The 17,104-nt window shown below is 44.3% G+C and overlaps 2 protein-coding genes across 17 annotated transcripts; both read right to left on the reverse strand.

Moving 5' to 3' along the window:
- Positions 1–1,269: 1,269 nt before the first annotated feature.
- Positions 1,270–10,858, reverse strand: nsun6 (NOP2/Sun RNA methyltransferase 6). Of its 16 annotated transcripts, none has more exons than XR_016486639.1 (12): positions 10,697–10,758; positions 10,281–10,424; positions 9,033–9,188; positions 8,358–8,455; positions 6,290–6,396; positions 5,735–5,888; positions 5,341–5,422; positions 4,910–5,029; positions 4,035–4,179; positions 3,654–3,779; positions 3,006–3,131; positions 1,270–2,107 (listed from the first exon to the last, which is right to left on the reverse strand). XR_016486639.1 is itself a non-coding variant. In XM_036944244.2 (12 exons), the coding sequence occupies exons 2-12, from the start codon at positions 10,365–10,367 to the stop codon at positions 1,889–1,891; spliced, it is 1,440 nt and encodes a 479-aa protein (XP_036800139.1). In that variant the 5' UTR covers positions 10,368–10,424; positions 10,697–10,858; the 3' UTR covers positions 1,270–1,888. The 16 variants fall into 16 exon arrangements, 15 of the variants coding, with proteins under 15 accessions (XP_036800139.1, XP_090055964.1, XP_036800140.1 ...); XM_036944244.2 differs by having other exon boundaries at positions 3,654–3,799; positions 10,697–10,858; XM_090199838.1 differs by having other exon boundaries at positions 3,654–3,799; positions 8,358–8,452; positions 10,702–10,811.
- A 1,515-nt stretch (positions 10,859–12,373) lies between these two features.
- LOC118938887 (serine/threonine-protein kinase pim-3-like) lies at positions 12,374–17,067 on the reverse strand. Its single transcript, XM_090199846.1, has 7 exons — positions 16,996–17,067; positions 15,826–16,324; positions 13,801–13,895; positions 13,635–13,685; positions 13,088–13,466; positions 12,829–13,005; positions 12,374–12,547 (listed from the first exon to the last, which is right to left on the reverse strand). The coding sequence occupies exons 2-7, from the start codon at positions 16,307–16,309 to the stop codon at positions 12,441–12,443; spliced, it is 1,293 nt and encodes a 430-aa protein (XP_090055972.1). The 5' UTR covers positions 16,310–16,324; positions 16,996–17,067; the 3' UTR covers positions 12,374–12,440.
- Between the last annotated feature and the right edge of the window lie 37 nt (positions 17,068–17,104).

A 17,104-nucleotide genomic window follows, 5' to 3' on the forward strand; every position in this document is an offset into this window, starting at 1 on the left:
AAACAAATTAGTCCCACTAAGTGCAAACCAGATGGGATGGTGTATTGCTGCAGAATCCTGTGGTAGCCATGCTGATTAAGTGTGCCTTGAAGTCAAAATAAATCACTGAAAGTACCACCAGCAAACCAACCTCACACCATCACACCTCCTCCATGCTTCACAGTGGGAACCACACATGCAGAGATCATCCATTCACCTACCCTCACAAAGACACGGTGTTTGGAACCAAAAATCTCAAATTTGGACTCATCAGACCAAAGGACAGATTTCCACTGGTCTAATGTCCATTGCTCGTGACTCTTGGTCCAAGCAAGTTTCTTTTTCTTAGTGGTGTCCTTTAGTAGTGGTTTCGTTGCAGCAACTCGAACCATAAAAGGCCTGATTCACGCAGTCTCCTCTGAACAGTTGATGTGGGAGATGTGTCTGTTACTTAAACTCTGTGAAGCATTTATTTGGGCTGCAATCTGAGGTGCAGTTAACTCTAATTAACTTATCCTCTGCAGCAGAGGTAACTCTGGGTCTTCCTTTCCTGTGGCGGTCCTCATGAGAGCCAGATTCATCATGGCGTTTGATGGTTTTTGCGACTGCACTTGAAGAAACTTTCAAAGTTCTTGACATTTTCCGGATTGACTGACCTTCATGTCTTAAAGTAATGATGGACTGTCATTTCTCTTTGCTTAATTCTTGCCATAATATGGACTTGGTCTTTTATCAAATAGGGCTTTCTTCTGTATACCTCTCCTACGTTGTCACAACACAACTGATTGGTTCAAATGCATTAAGAAGGAAAGAAATTCCACAAATGAACTTTTAACAAAGCACACCTGTTAATTGAAATGCATTCCAGGTGACTACCTCATGAAGCTGGTTGAGAGAATGCCAAGAGTGTGCAAAACTGTCACCAAGGCAAAGGGTGGCTACTTTGAATAATCTCAAATATAAAATATATTTTGATTTGTTTAAGACTTTTTTGGTTACTACATGATTCCATATGTGTTATTTCATAGTGTTGATGTCTTCACTATTATTCTACAATGAAGAAAATAGTCAAACAAAAATAAGGAAAAACCCTGGAATGAGTAGGTGTCCAAACTTTTGACTAGTACTGAACACTTGTAGATTTATGACGTTGACCTTCACCCGCATTGACCTTCATCCATTTGATCAAATCGACTTAATAAATAAATGTTTTGATACTGCAAGCAATATGGTGATGTTTATACACAAATATTTAATGAGAAAGTAGTAAAGAATATGCAAATATACATATTTAGTTTATTTTCAATTTATTTGAGAGAAAAGGGGATAAGTAAAGTAACAAAATCTGTTGAATGTAGAGAGAGCATAAACTGAGGAATAGCTGTGTGATGCCATCTTGTTCCTGTAAAAAATAACCATACCGGTTCCTTGTTTTTAAAGCACTAACTAAAAGGCAGTAAATTGTTAATACCTCGTGACCTCTTTCAGCACGCTACTTCCTGATCTACGCTCCCAGAGCCAGCAAATCCGCTGTCACCAGGGCAGCTGTGTCGTCACTGTTGTCATGGCGACGAGGCGAACGGCAGCAGAACTGCATTTGCCGATACTCATCCACCCTACGCATTTTCTCCCTTACTCACCCATAAATGTTTTTCATCTTGTTCAATCCCTCCCTCCCCTCTCTGTTTATACAAGTCATCCCTATATGGGCCAGTGTTTTAGTAGGCAGCCAGGCAGGCACAGAGGTGGATGTTGTAAACCGCACAGGGAGTGTGTGTTCTAAATGCTCTCCTGCCTGAGTACAGTGAGAGGTGTAAACACCATTATTCCTCTCTGCAGGCCCTGTGTGAAGGCAGGGAGAACAGCTCGGTTCTAACCAGATGGGGAGGGTACTGCTAGTCCAGTCCTGTCAGCTCTTCAGGAACTTGGCAATGAAGAAGCCGATAGTGTCCTTGTTGGCTCGGTGTGCGAGGGGGGTTGGGGACTCTGGCTGTTCTGTGGGGCTGTCATCCTCTCCCCTGGCCTCGGCCGCGCTCCAGCCCAACTCAGGACTGAACCTCTGGAGGAGACGCAGCTGCTCAGGTGACAGGCCAGCTCCCAGCATGCCCTCTGCTCCGATGTGGGGCTCCTGAGAGAGACAGACACCTTAGTTAGTCTTTTTGTGTGTGCACGTTTGTTACCTGAGGCTCTGTGTACACATTTGTTACCTGAGGCTCTGTGTGTACACATTTGTTACCTGAGGCTCTATGTATGTACACGTTTGTTACCTGAGGCTCTGTGTATGTACACGTTTGTTACCTGAGGCTCTGTGTGTACACATTTGTTACCTGAGGCTCTGTGTATGTACACGTTTGTTACCTGAGGCTCTGTGTATGTACACGTTTGTTACCTGAGGCTCTGTGTGTACACATTTGTTACCTGAGGCTCTGTGTGTACACATTTGTTACCTGAGGCTCTGTGTGTACATTTGTTACCTGAGGCTCTGTGTGTACACATTTGTTACCCGAGGCTCTGTGTATGTACACGTTTGTTACCTGAGGCTCTGTGTGTACATTTGTTACCTGAGGCTCTGTGTGTACACATTTGTTACCTGAGGCTGTGTGTATGTACACGTTTGTTACCTGAGGCTCTGTGTATGTACACGTTTGTTACCTGAGGCTCTGTGTGTACATTTGTTACCTGAGGCTCTGTGTGTACACATTTGTTACCTGAGGCTCTGTGTGTACACATTTGTTACCTGAGGCTCTGTGTATGTACACGTTTGTTACCTGAGGCTCTGTGTGTACATTTGTTACCTGAGGCTCTGTGTGTACACATTTGTTACCTGAGGCTCTGTGTGTACACATTTGTTACCTGAGGCTGTGTGTGTACACATTTGTTACCTGAGGCTGTGTGTATGTACACGTTTGTTACCCGAGGCTATGTGTGTGTGTGTGTGCATACGCGTTTGTTACCCGAGGCTGTGTGTGTGTGTGTGTTTACAGGTTTGTTACCTGAGGCTGTGTGTGCATGTGTGTGTGCGCTACCTGAGGCTGTAGTGTGAGGCAGGGGAAGGTGTTAAGGGCCCAGGCCACCTGCTCCTCATTCTCTGCCAGAGTCACAGTGCAGGTGCTGTACACCAGGACTCCACCTCTCTTCAGGAGCCGTACCGCCTGCCAATTATATACACACACACACACACACACACACACACACACACACACACACACACACACACACACACACACACACACACACACACACATTAAGGTCACACTCACAGTAAGCACTCTTTAACATGCCCTCATCGCTCAATAGATAGACACTGCATTGTCAAAATGCTGGTGCAGCTATGTACACACACACATTTACCTTACTGCGGTCTCTCCAGAGCCTAGATATTAAATGGCCTTAAGGAAACTCCAGTGGACACTGATGGAGCGCTTTGTGCCGCTGGAATAAGTGATGTGCTCACTATTGGACCCTAATCTCCCCACAGTAATCCATCTGCCGGCTATACTTAAGCTTTTCATCAGAGTATATCGGAGCCCAGAGCTCTAGAACACACAAGCTCGTCCACACTGTCCTCTACTGGTCAGCACTGGTCACGGACAGTGTTATGCGAGGTAAGTGTGCCCGAGCGGGCATGCATGCGTCTGTGTGTGTGTGTGTGTGTGTATGCGTGTGTGACGCACGGTGTGGAAGAGCTTGCGCTGTAGAGGCTGGTAGGAGCAGATCTCCTTCAGGTTCCAGGTACAGACCATGCTGGGTCTCTGGCCTAGACCGCTACATGGAGCATCCAGCAACACCCGGTCAAAACTCTGTGGAGGGAAGGGTGGACCTGAAAACAGGGTGACATGAAAGTATCCAGGTCTCTGAATTAGTAACCACGCTAGCCAACCAAGAAGAGGTGAGAATAACATTGAAATCGGCAGTGGTGTTCATGCCGGCGATCTAAACGGCACCCGATTACCTATAGTGCACTACTTTTGCCTAGGCCCTGTTCAAAAGTAGTGCACTACGTAGGGGATTAGGGTGCCATTTGGGATGTGCGTCCCATCAGTTACATTCCGTACCCTCAGTGTCCTGGGCCTGGTCAGTGCACACAGCCTTGATGCTATTGAAGCAGTGGGCTTTGATGCAGTCCAGATGCAGCGCTTTGGCGTTCTGACGGATGCGCTCCACCTTGCCTCTGATCTTATCCAGGGCCACTACCTCTCCCTGCAAGGGACAAACCAAGTGGGCAGCAAAGGCAAAAACAACATTCCAGGTAGCAGTGGGAAAAAGAGCTCAACCTTGCACAACAGCTCCACCTTGTGGAGAAGTAGATGTAATGTGCAAATGGAAACTTAAAAAGGGACATTTTACTCATAAATTAAAGTTTTGTTTTCAATTATTTGGGGTGGAGCCACATAGCTGGATCTATACAAGTGACGTAATGGGACGTGGCTTCATCTTGACATTAGACCACATTAGACTACTTTACATCTCACAAACTTTGACCTGAAAGTGTAATGTCCCTTTAAAGCTGCAATATGTAACTTTTTGGGTGACCCAACCAAATTCACATAGAAATGTGAGTTCTTGATCTGTCATTCCCATTGAAAGAAAGTCTAAGAAGCGGTAGATATGTTCTACGTGAGCTATTTCTATGCTTCCCGTTCTTAAATTTGGTTTTTGTGTCTTTCACTTTGGGTTTTGAACACCAGCTTCAAACAGCTGAAAATAAAATAGTTTTGGTTATGGAAAATATATTTCACAGCGGGTTAGATGGTACAATGATTCTCTACACTATACTTGCTTGTTTTATCACATAATCTGAAATTAGGCGAACTATAAGAATTTTAGCAACCAGGAAATTGTGGAGCAATTTCTGCATATTGCACCTTTAACTTCAAGGTCTTCAAAGCCCAGCAGAGCCCCCCCCCCCCCCCCCCCCACACTCTCTCACCTGTCCCCGCATCAGGGCAGCAATATGACAGGTCTTCCCCCCGGGAGCGGCACACATATCCAGGATGCGCTCTCCAGGACGGGGCCCCAGCACGTGACCCACCACCACCGATGGGAGGTTCTAGAGTCATAGAAAGAGACGGGGAAAACAGAGCTCAGAGTATGAGTGCTAATCTAGGATAAGTGTTGCTGCTCAGATCATAATGAATAAGATTTTACAGAGAGGTGGGGACCTAGCACTCTACTCTGAAATGCTTTGTGGTTACAGGCCCAGGTCCCCAATGTCCATGTGATCTTATTTGTTGTGATCAAAACCGATTCTAAAATCAGCACTCCTTCTCTGAGATTCTTGATACACGAGATGCCCCTGATTACGACCGTCGATCCAGAGAATCTACTGCCGTCTCAAAAAAACTGCTGTTCAAGAGGTACCTGTAGGAACGCCAGGCTGGGTAGTACCCCATCGAAGGAGGGGCTCTGGTACAGGGGCTCTACCATCCGAATACCAACGCCCCTACACGGGGAGAGAACAGTGACATTACTGTAAAATATATTCAAGCCTGAGCATGTTTTACAGCGTAGCGTACACTTTTTACTAGGACTAAATCTTTCTGAGCATTGATATCGAGTATCTGCGCCTGCTTCATTCAATGAGGCTTGATCTGTAGTAAAACTTTACTCCAATAGCAACCATACTATTACCATGTTACTACCACTTTGATGTGCTATAAAGTGCTGGCCAAATAGCAGCCTTATAACAAACTAGTGTAACGCTGCTCTGAGAGAATTTTGAATAGAGATTCGAGAACTAAGTGTCTCTGCCTACTTGACTGGTTCGTCTGAGCAGAAGATGCCGGAGCGGTCCATTTCAGCGACTCCATTTCCCACAAACACTTTCTTTCCCTTAAAGTCCTTGTTCCCCCGTGTGCACTTCCCCTCCAGGTCCGAGAACACAGACACAGCATCTCCTGTCTTCATGACTGAAACAGACAGAAAATGATCCGGCAACAGGTTTACGAGTCAATAGTCTTTTTTTTTACAGTTCTAGCACAATTATCTGCAGTAAAGGCAACTAGTATCACAACATTGATATGTTACACCACGTCCTGTCTTCATGACTGAGACCAAAACACGCCGCTAATATTGTGCCTCCAGTCCAGGCCATAATGTTCATTCTCAAAACTATTGTTTCAGTAGACTGCTGATAACAGTTCTAACGCAACAATCTGTGGAGAACGCAACTAGTATCCCTTCAAATGATTGAAGAAGAACTCAAGGGTCTACCAAATCGTTACGGTCAAAGGTACCAATGGCAACTAAGGAAGTGAAGGAAAAGGGTGCCGTCCTTGGCTTGTAGTTGGAGTGCATGAAGTCCTCTTACACTTGGGTGTGGCGAGGATCCCTGGGGCGAAGACGTGCGCTCCCCTCAGAACAGCACTGCCACACTGAGCGCCTACTATGACCTCCGAGGTGAGCTGGACCACAGGCCTGAGCGCAAAGTAAAAGGGTGGTAAAAACACATTTACATGCCGCTTATTTTCTATGGTTACGTCCCAAATGGCACCCTATTCCCTATGTGGTGCGCGAGTGATGAGGTGAGGAACAGCGCTAATGATCAGAGGTACCACTTATATGCTATCCCCACACACATACATATCAATAGTAGCAAAGGACAAATTCTTGGAAAGATTAAGAACAGAAGAGAAAGTTGCCTCATGTCATTAATAGCAATTGTTGGTTTATGCGGGGCTTTCTTTGTGTCTTTAAGTTCTGTCGTTGAGTTGGTTACATAGGTGAATGTCAAACCCAATGTGCATAGTGTTTTTGCATAGCGAGTTCAATTAAGAAAATTGTTCATTCTACTGTAATTTTATGAAATCATGTGTAGTTGTGGCCATGGTGGGAGTGATTTTGGAGAGGGTTTGGGATTTTTCTAAGCTCTGGTCCAGGAAGGCTCAGAAAGCTGCATGCAAAGTCCTGGACAAGAGCTTCGATTTTTTACATCGGTAAAGAGTGCTTTTCCCTCTTACCTTTGTGGAGTGGAGTCTTACACTACACGACCAAAAGTATGTGGACACCAGCTCGTCGAACATCTCATTCCAAAATCATGGGCATTAATACAGAGTTGGTCCCCCCCTTGCTGCTATAACAGCCTCCACTCTTCTGGGAAGGCTTTCCAATAGAGGTTGGAACATTGCTGCAGGGACTTGCTTCCTCTCGGCCACAAGAGCATTAGTGAGGTTGGGCACTGATGTTGGGCGATAAGGCCTGGCTCGCAGTTGGCGTTCTAATTCATCCCAAAGGTGTTCGATGGGGTTGTGGTCTTGGCTCTGTGTAGGCCAGTCAAGTTCTTCCACACCGATCCTGACAAAGCATTTCTGTATGGACCTCGCTTTGTGCACGGGGGCATTGTCATGCTGAAACAGGAAATGGCCTTCCCCAAACTGTTGCCACAAAGTTGGAAGTACAGAATCATCTAGAATGTCATTGTATACTGCAGCGTTAAGATTTACAGTTGGCACTATGCATTGGGACAGGTAGCGTTCTCCTGGCATCCGCCAAAACCAGATTTGTCTGTCGGACTGCCAGATGGTGAAGCGTGATTCATCATTCCAGAGAACGTGTTTCACTGCTCCAGAGTCCAATGATGGTGAGCTTTACACCACTCCAGCTGACGCTTGGCATTGCGCACAGTGATCTCTGGCTTGTGTGCAGCTGCTCGGCCATGGAAACCCGTTTCATGATGCTCCCGACGAACAGTTCTGGTGCTGACGTTGCTTCCAGAGGCAGTTTGGAACTCGTGAGTGTTGCAACTGAGGACAGACGATTTTTATGTGCTACACACTTCAGCACACAGTGGTCCTGTTCTGTGAGCTTGTGTGGCCTACAACTTCGCAGCTGAGCCGTTGTTGCTCCTAGACGTTTTCACTTGACAATAACAGCACTTACAGTTGACCGGGGCAACTCTAGCATGGCAGAAATTTGACAAACTGACTTGTTGGAAAGGTGGCATCCTATGACGGTGCCACGTTGAAAGTCACTGAGCTTTTCAGTAAGGCCATTCTACTGCCAATGTTTGACTCTGGAGATTGCATGGCTGTGTTAAATTTTATACACCTGTCAGCAACGGGCGTGGCTTAAATAGCCAAATTCACGAATTCAAAGTGGTGCCCACATACTTTTGTATATAAAGCTGTCATCAAGGCAAAGGGTGGCTACTTTGAAGAATCTCAAATATAAAATATATTTTGATTTGTTTAACAGTTAATACATGATTCCATATGTGTTATATGTGTTATTTCATAGTTTTGATGTCTTCACTATTAATCAACAACGTAGAAAATACTCAAAATAAAGAAAAAACCTGGAATGAGTAGGTGTGTCCAAACTTTTGACTGGTACTGTATATAGTGTATTTGGCGGACATTTTGCAGGCATTCCTGACATACCTAGGCCCGATGACAGGAAGAAGCAGCACATCTGGAATGTGTGGGTGGGGGAGAATAATAACGGAAATGTCTTCAGACTGAGAGTCACACTTCTGCTGCTGCAAGAACAGAGGTTGCAGGGTTAGAAGAGCGCGCACTGAGGCGTCAACACACAGAAAACTGTGTTGAAAATCATAAATGCATACACACACACAGTCAGACATAAACGCTCTTACACAGCATACCCACCGGGACAAAAAATACCTTTAGCAATAAAAAAAAAGACAATTTAAGTAGTTAAGTTTTCGGGCAAAACTGCGCCATAGACATGTCCACTATGGCTGTGTCCTGATTCTCCACCCTTTTCCTAAAGTGTGCATTTGCACCCTGTCATGTATTTAAAAGCATTGGATTCGTGTAAGCATTGGCTGGAGGGAGTTTCCCTCATTGTTAAATCCATGACTGCTGATGTAAAAAGGGTTTTATAAATATATTTGATTTATTGATTGATTGATGACGGAGAGTGATCAACTGTGCAAGTGCACACTTCGGTAGAAGGGAATAAACTCAGTCCATCTGTCTCTCACACTATAGCCTAGAAGGAACCTTGAACTCAAGCACATTTCAGTTAACGTCCTACAGTGAATCAATCCCACCCCCACGAGCCAGCAACACAGAAAGCAGACTGCTCCCCACCTGTTTGAGTTCCTCCCCAAGCCTGTGTTGGATCTCCTCCAGGGAAGCCAGGTGAGTGCTGGCTCGTACACAGGTCAAGGCAGGCGGGTGGGACAGGCAGGACAGCAGCCTCTGGAACCTCTGCTCTGCCTCTCCTTGACTCACTGCAGCCAGCACCTGCACCCAAACATAGGAAAGGGGGTGTCAGGTTCGAGTAGCTGAACATTACTTCTCTATTTCAACAGATCATTGATGGGTGACACTTTGAACTTCAGGGCCCATATTCATGAAGCATCTCAGAGTAGAACTAGGATCAGGGCCTCCCTTTCAATAACATTTGGATTCATTTTATCTAAAAGGCCAAACTGATCCTAGATCAGCAATGCTACTCTGAGAAGCAGGAGAAATACATGCCCAGATAGCTGTACATAAATAGATGAGATCTCATGTGCGAGAAAAAGCTTAGGTGTCATTTAGGAACAATAAAGTTGCATCTAGTAGAAGTCAACCAACGTCTTGTTCGAACAAGAACATAAATGTAGTCACTATCAAAACAATGAACACAAACACATTAATTAGTGTGTGTGTGTGTGCTAGGTGCTTTTAGCAACGCGGGTGTATTTACATACTAAAATAAATAAATTTAACCTTTATTTAACTAGGCAAATCAGTTAAGAACAAATTCTTATTTACAATGATTGCCTCCCCCCCCCCCTCCCCCGGCCAAACCCTCCCCTAACCCGGACGACGCTGGGCCAATTGTGCGCCGCCCTATGGGACTCTCGAACACGTCCGATTGTGACACAGCCTGGGAACGAACCACGGTCTGTAGTGACGCCTCTAGCAGTGCCTTAAACCGCTGCACCACTCGGGAGGCAATTGCTTTAAATTGTACTGGGTTGCAAAAAAAACAGTCCGTGGGAAGCCAGAAAATAAATACATTTTAACTTTCCTGCCGATGGGCAGGACAGTTGATCATTATGAGAGAAAATATCTAAAGGATCATATTATTAAACATACTTTCCAAACTTTGGTCTGTTATATACCCCACTTCCTCTCTGCTTGCCTCATGTCAAAACAAACGTCCCCCACAAGTTATTCCTTATTTGTCCACATATGCCGCATGTGCAGGACTTTTATTTTGACATGAGAGGCAGAGAGGAGAGAGGAAGTGGGTCTACAACAGACCCTGGCTTGGAAACTCTTTAATAACACAATTCTTTAGATATCCCTATGTGTGTGTGTGTGTAGCAGGTAAGGGAACCCCACCTCCTTGTTTATGAAGACATTCCTCAAGTAATCATGAACTTCTGGCTTCAATGCAATTCTTGGGAAAATTGACATTTCTTCTGGCATTGGTTATGGCAATTTGAAGATGGAAAGAAATACACCTATTTCGACCTGAGATGTAACCTAGGTTATTACATAAACAGAAATTAAAGTTATTGTTAATTACTGCATACATTCCCTTGAAATGGTCAATATCTGACCATTTTAACCGGAGACCTGGGAGCGAAAAGGCTAGTTTTAGGTGATATGAAGACATCAAACGCATAAGCTTCTTTGCGATTCCATTATCTAGCATGTTCCTCGCATGAAGTATTGATTCAAAGTACTTTTGTGTGCAAATTCTAAGCGAAAAGCGTTTTACAAGTCAGTTTTGAATCAGTTTCCATGCTACTCACGTTACATTTTTGGGTGAAGGATCTTCGTAGGGTATTTCCTTATACGTCATTAACATGTCTGTATCGTAATGTTGGGAGTTGTAGTTCTTTTGAGGCAATCTAATTGGAGTCGTTTTCTCGTTCTTTAGATACTGTTCTGCATGTTGTTCTACATCCATGTTGCTATTGACACACACATTTCAGTTCAGTGATAATTCAAAGATTTTGTATATATGTTTTGAGTTTATGTACATTAATCAAACATTAATCAACTCACATGTGATAGTCACTTACAGATTATTATTACCTACTCATTAATAGTATCTATAAAATGAGACATCTAAAACTACACCAGACAGGGATGCTTCATTGTTTTTTTTTTCTTTTCTTGAGGACACCATTTTTCAGCTCTGATTTACTTCACTTAGACTAAGATTAATACTAAAATTACAATCCTAACTACATCAGGACACTGATGTGAAATGTGTTTTTAATCGTATTACATTTTAAGGGGGGGGGGGGGGCAAAACTGTTGTTTCTGCTCAGAACTGTCATTGGCATTCCTGTGTCAGCTGATTTAAAATATATATATATATTTAACCTTTATTTAACTAGGCAAGTCAGTTAAGAACAAAATCTTATTTACAATGACGGCCAAACCCAGACGACACTGGGCCAATTGTGCGCCACCCTATGGGACTCCCAATCACGGCCAGATGTGATACAGCCTGGAATCTATCCATGAACTGTAGTGATGCCTCTTACACTGTGATGCAGTGCCTTAGACCGCTGCGCCACTCGGGAGACACTGAAAGGTGAAAGTAATATGCTGTAAAGGGGTCGATTGGAATTCACTCCCCTCGAGTACTATCTCTCTTCAAGCCCTTGCAGCAGAGGAGGTCAGACCTGGTCTCAGCGGTGTCTTTCTGAAGGTCTCTTCCTGTTGGAGTTTCCTTCCAGTTCGGCTGTTGTTCTCTTCAAGCTCAGTACTAGAACAGTGGTAGCTGGCTCAGTGCAGTCTAGGGGAACATAAAGTTGTTATTCTATGGGGAGTTTCTGTATCCTCCCTTTGTCAACATCAGCTCAAAGGCGAAGGTAAGATGTTGTACAGGGGTTGAATAAAAACCATATTTTCTCTCATCAGAGTAGCAAAATCTCCAAGCATTATCCCTGTTACAATCTCTCTTCAAACCCTTGCAGCACAGAAGGAGGGTAAGAACTCAGCGTTGTTTTGAAGGTCCTATCTACAATTGGAGTGTCCCTTCATGTTCTGCAAAATTGTTCCCTGGAGAGCTGCTTTGAATTTCAGTCCTCATTCCCAGTTGGTTGTGCAGATCAAATGTGATATCAGGTGATTTTTGGTGTCCTCTTCTTCTTTCTTCTTTTTCGATGCTGTCTTTGGCTAATTCCATTGGAGGAGGGTTTGGTTTTGAACATTAAAGAATTTTAAGACCCAATTGTCCAGTTAAGTACCATAAAAGGGGATGTTGTTTTGGTACTAACAGCTACTAATTCCAAATTACCAAAATCTCTCCCCACTCCAATCATGTTCCCACCCTTACCCTCCTCAATTTGCTTACATTGCTATAGAACCTGCAAAAAAAACGAGAGTAACAAACAAGAGCTGTCAGTTACAGAATGGATAAGATTTTGTAAAAGATCTGATAGGTATGACATAAAGTATGCAATATGACATTGTTTGATGACACAGTAATAAATGTATTTCATATCAGCATTTCTTATGGCATTTGCAACGGACACGGACTTAGGGGCGAGCCCGGTCCGACAGCCAGTCGTGCAGGAGGATCTGCTCCAGAACGGGCCTCTTCAGAGGGTCTTGCTTGAGGCACCAGCGGACCAGGTCTCTGCATTCTATGGAACAATAGGATTAGATAGAGTCACAAATGGTATCTTGTTACAGTAGAAAAAAGTATACAGAGAGAACAAACTTGTTGCAAACTTCAGTTTAAACTCTGTGAATCATGTATCCTACCCTAAACCATTTTTTAATGCAAAATAGTTCAATTCTGTGTTTCTACTGTGTCGTCATCGCTTTGGATAGTGTGTAGATAAAGCACTGGTAATTGGACCCGTACCAAATTGCACCCTACTCCCTAAACACGCCTACTCTCCTCCCAGCTGCAACTATATACCTTTGGAGATCCCTCTCTTGAAGCGCAGGCGTCCTCGGATGATTTCGGCCTCTTTCCTGAAGGGCAGGTCACCGTTGACCAGGCCAAACAGAAGCACACCCAGGGACCAGATAGTGGCTTTCCGCCCCTGGTACTTTCCATCCAGAACCCACTCAGGGGGGGAGAACTCTGTAGTGCCTGAGACAGATGGGGGGGGGGGTTACATTCCTTTGCCTGAAGCTCACAACACCAATGCTATTCAGTCTTCGTCTCTTCTCACCAGCAAAGTCCCTGAAGAGTTTCTCCCTCAGCAGATCCCCGCAGCCAAAGTCGATGAGCTTGACGTTCAGAGTGTCCGTCTGCACCAGCAGGTTCTCCACTTTGATGTCGCGGTGGATGACGCCGCGGTCGCGGCAGTGCCGTACCGCCAGAACCACCTGGAGCATGATGACCCTCGCCATGGCCTCGTTGAGCTTCCCACCCATTGTCTCACAGTAGTCGTACAGGTCCATGCAGGAGGTGGGACGCTCCAGGACCAGGATGAACTTCCTGGGCTGCTCGAACCAATCCACCAGCTCCAGCACGTGTTCACAGACAGGGGGCCGCGACACGATCTGCATCAGGGCGACCTCCAGGGGCAGCCTGTGCGTTGTTCCAGGCTAAACGGGGGAAGGTTGATTAACAACCATTTCATGCATTGGCAGTGCACAGTGGGCTGTTATATTGGTCTGACTGTACAAACAATTATTAGGTAGGCTAGCACTCCGATGTGACTGTTTTGGTGGTTTGTTGGGTAGGCTCGTACACATTTATCAGACTGTACTTACAATTGTGAGGTAGTACTCCGATACACCCTTAGGAATGTACTTAATAGCGACCTGAGTGACAGAGAAGGGAGAAGCATGTTGTGAATAAACAACATAATTGTGGTAATGTCTTATGCTGTGGATGGACAGATCTAAAGAGGGAGGAAAGAGAGGGAGGGATGATTACTTCTCTCCCATCTTCCTTTCGTGTTCCCTCATAGACGGACCCACAGCCTCCTTGTCCCAGCAACTTGCCCACGTTATAGAGCGAGGTGAAACTGGCTGCAACACAAATGTCACAGTTAAGGACACGGCCCAGTCCCTCCCCTAACCACACACTGTTTATCAGGCTGTTCAATGTCTAACAGGCTTCATTGAGGACAATAACCAGATCTAGAAGAGCACAAACAGAGCAATACAAATAATCAGACAGGGGGCTTTATTGTACACTTGACTTACTGTAAGTCAGCCCTGTAGGCCTTTAGGTACAGTGCCTTGCGAAAGTATTCGGCCCCCTTGAACTTTGCGACCTTTTGCCACATTTCAGGCTTCAAACATAAAGATATAAAACTATTTTTTTGTGAAGAATCAACAACAAGTGGGACACAATCATGAAGTGGAACGACATTTATTGGATATTTCAAACTTTTTTAACAAATCAAAAACTGAAAAATTGGGCGTGCAAAATTATTCAGCCCCCTTAAGTTAATACTTTGTAGCGCCACCTTTTGCTGCGATTACAGCTGTAAGTCGCTTGGGGTATGTCTCTATCAGTTTTGCACATCGAGAGACTGACATTTTTTCCCATTCCTCCTTGCAAAACAGCTCGAGCTCAGTGAGGTTGGATGGAGAGCATTTGTGAACAGCAGTTTTCAGTTCTTTCCACACATTCTCGATTGGATTCAGGTCTGGACTTTGACTTGGCCATTCTAACACCTGGATATGTTTATTTTTGAACCATTCCATTGTAGATTTTGCTTTATGTTTTGGATCATTGTCTTGTTGGAAGACAAATCTCCGTCCCAGTCTCAGTTCTTTTGCAGACTCCATCAGGTTTTCTTCCAGAATGGTCCTGTATTTGGCTCCATCCATCTTCCCATCAATTTTAACCATCTTCCCTGTCCCTGCTGAAGAAAAGCAGGCCCAAACCATGATGCTGCCACCACCATGTTTGACAGTGGGGATGGTGTGTTCAGCTGTGTTGCTTTTACGCCAAACATAACGTTTTGCATTGTTGCCAAAAAGTTCAATTTTGGTTTCATCTGACCAGAGCACCTTCTTCCACATGTTTGGTGTGTCTCCCAGGTGGCTTGTGGAAAACTTTAAACGACACTTTTTATGGATATCTTTAAGAAATGGCTTACTTCTTGCCACTCTTCCATAAAGGCCAGATTTGTGCAATATACGACTGATTGTTGTCCTATGGACAGAGTCTCCCACCTCAGCTGTAGATCTCCGCAGTTCATCCAGAGTGATCATGGGCCTCTTGGCTGCATCTCTGATCAGTCTTCTCCTTGTATGAGCTGAAAGTTTAGAGGGACGGCCAGGTCTTGGTAGATTTGCAGTGGTCTGATACTCCTTCCATTTCAATATTATCGCTTGCACAGTGCTCCTTGGGACGTTTAAAGCTTGGGAAATCTTTTTGTATCCAAATCCGGCTTTAAACTTCTTCACAACAGTATCTCGGACCTGCCTGGTGTGTTCCTTGTTCTTCATGATGCTCTCTGCGCTTTTAACGGACCTCTGAGACTATCACAGTGCAGGTGCATTTATACGGAGACTTGATTACACACAGGTGGATTGTATTTATCATCATTAGTCATTTAGGTCAACATTGGATCATTCAGAGATCCTCACTGAATTTCTGGAGAGAGTTTGCTGCACTGAAAGTAAAGGGGCTGAATAATTTTGCACGCCCAATTTTTCAGTTTTTGATTTGTTAAAAAAGTTTGAAATATCCAAGAAATGTCGTTCCACTTCATGATTGTGTCCCACTTGTTGTTGATTCTTCACAAAAAAATACAGTTTTATATCTTTATGTTTGAAGCCTGAAATGTGGCAAAAGGTCGCAAAGTTCAAGGGGGCCGAATACTTTCGCAAGGCACTGTATTTGCATTTTACAACAATTGGCCACAGTTGAATTATCTCATTGAAACACTCTGTGGTGTCTGGTCACTCAAACCTAAGGCAAATTATAACCGATGTGTCTGACCTCTGCGTGGTGGGTTGCGCCGGACTTTGGTCTTGTGTTTATCACAGACTTCTGAACCTTTAGAGTCAGTTCTCTCGCTGCTGGTGGATGCATCTGTTGATGTGGAGGAGCCAAAGGAGCTGTATGACCCGGATGCCATGGTGACCTTGATCTTCTTAGCAGCCCTAAGGTCGTCTGAATCCAGATCTTGGAAAAAAGTCATCCTTTTCCTCTTTGATCCCATGTCGCATTGGGTTTCCTTGTCCTCCATCTTGGGGGTTGGTAGGCCCTTTTTCCTTGGCATCTTTGAAATTGCCCTGGTCTCCATAGGAGTGGGCCAGTCAGGGTCAGCCTCACTCTCAATCTGCAGTTTCTGGAGAGTGCTCTGTGTCAATTGAGGACAAGGGAGCACCAAGGAAACCATTTTGGTTATGGCCTGCTGGCTGGACCGTTTTTTGGTTGGGCGTTCGCCCCTGTCCACATTGAACCTGCACTTCCTCTTCATTCTCAGCCCCTTGTTCTGAAACAGTCAGACAGTCCTAACATTTTATTTTGGGATGTTTGTGATAACCTTTATGAGAAAATAGTGTGATTTGCAAGTGCACCAATAAGCCACCTTGCCATTGTAATAGATATATGTAAGCCCTGTCCAGAACAGAGACAAACCAAGAGCCACTAGGCCCCATAAAATTGTGTAGGTCTGAAAGGATTTGATTGCCTAAGCAATATGGTGAAAACAATTATATTCAGCCTATTCTAGGGTAAAACAAACCAATTGAAAGAAAGTTCAAGCTCATACTTGAACTTTGATACTATTTTTCACTGTTCACATCGAAGACCATTTACACACTTTTTTCTCACCATAACCTATTCTGTTGAATTCAGTCCTGGGTTCAAATACTATTTTAAATCTTTCAAATACTTTGCAAAGTAACACTGAACACCACTCTCTGAGCCATATGCACACAAAAAAATATAATTCACACATGTTTAATACACACATGAAGTAGGACAGATGTAAACACCCACCTATTTATTATTATTACTATGACTGTTTGCTTTAGCCTACCTGGAGTGCCAAATTAGGCGGGGTTTGTCATTTTAGGACTGTTCCATTGGCCTGATTTCAAACAGTGTTTCAACCCAGTTCTGGTTGGATTATCACTGAAGTCAATCAAATGTAGAACCTACCAGGAGTGTGAATATAGAAAGTTGTTCCGGTGAGGTGGTGGACCCGTTTGATTGATTTGTCCATCAAAATGTCTATATATACATATACATATATATGTCAGACATGATG

The sequence above is a fragment of the Oncorhynchus mykiss genome, chromosome 15 (assembly GCF_057628025.1).
Source record: "Oncorhynchus mykiss isolate SJ-2025 chromosome 15, ASM5762802v1, whole genome shotgun sequence".
Lineage (NCBI taxonomy): Eukaryota > Metazoa > Chordata > Actinopteri > Salmoniformes > Salmonidae > Oncorhynchus > Oncorhynchus mykiss.

Coding starts and splice junctions, on each gene's coding strand:
- LOC118938887 (XM_090199846.1), bottom strand. CDS start 16,309: ATGAAGAGGAAGTGCAGGTTCAATGTGGACAGGGGCGAACGCCCAACC. Junction 13,467..13,634: donor CGGAGTACTACCTCACAATT/GTAAGTACAGTC, acceptor TCCCCCGTTTAG/CCTGGAACAACGCACAGGCT. Junction 12,548..12,828: donor CAAGAGAGGGATCTCCAAAG/GTATATAGTTGC, acceptor ATTGTTCCATAG/AATGCAGAGACCTGGTCCGC.
- nsun6 (XM_036944244.2), bottom strand. CDS start 10,367: ATGCCAGAAGAAATGTCAATTTTCCCAAGAATTGCATTGAAGCCAGAA. Junction 8,456..9,032: donor TTGGGGAGGAACTCAAACAG/GTGGGGAGCAGT, acceptor CTGTTCTTGCAG/CAGCAGAAGTGTGACTCTCA. Junction 5,423..5,734: donor TGCTCAGACGAACCAGTCAA/GTAGGCAGAGAC, acceptor CTCCCCGTGTAG/GGGCGTTGGTATTCGGATGG.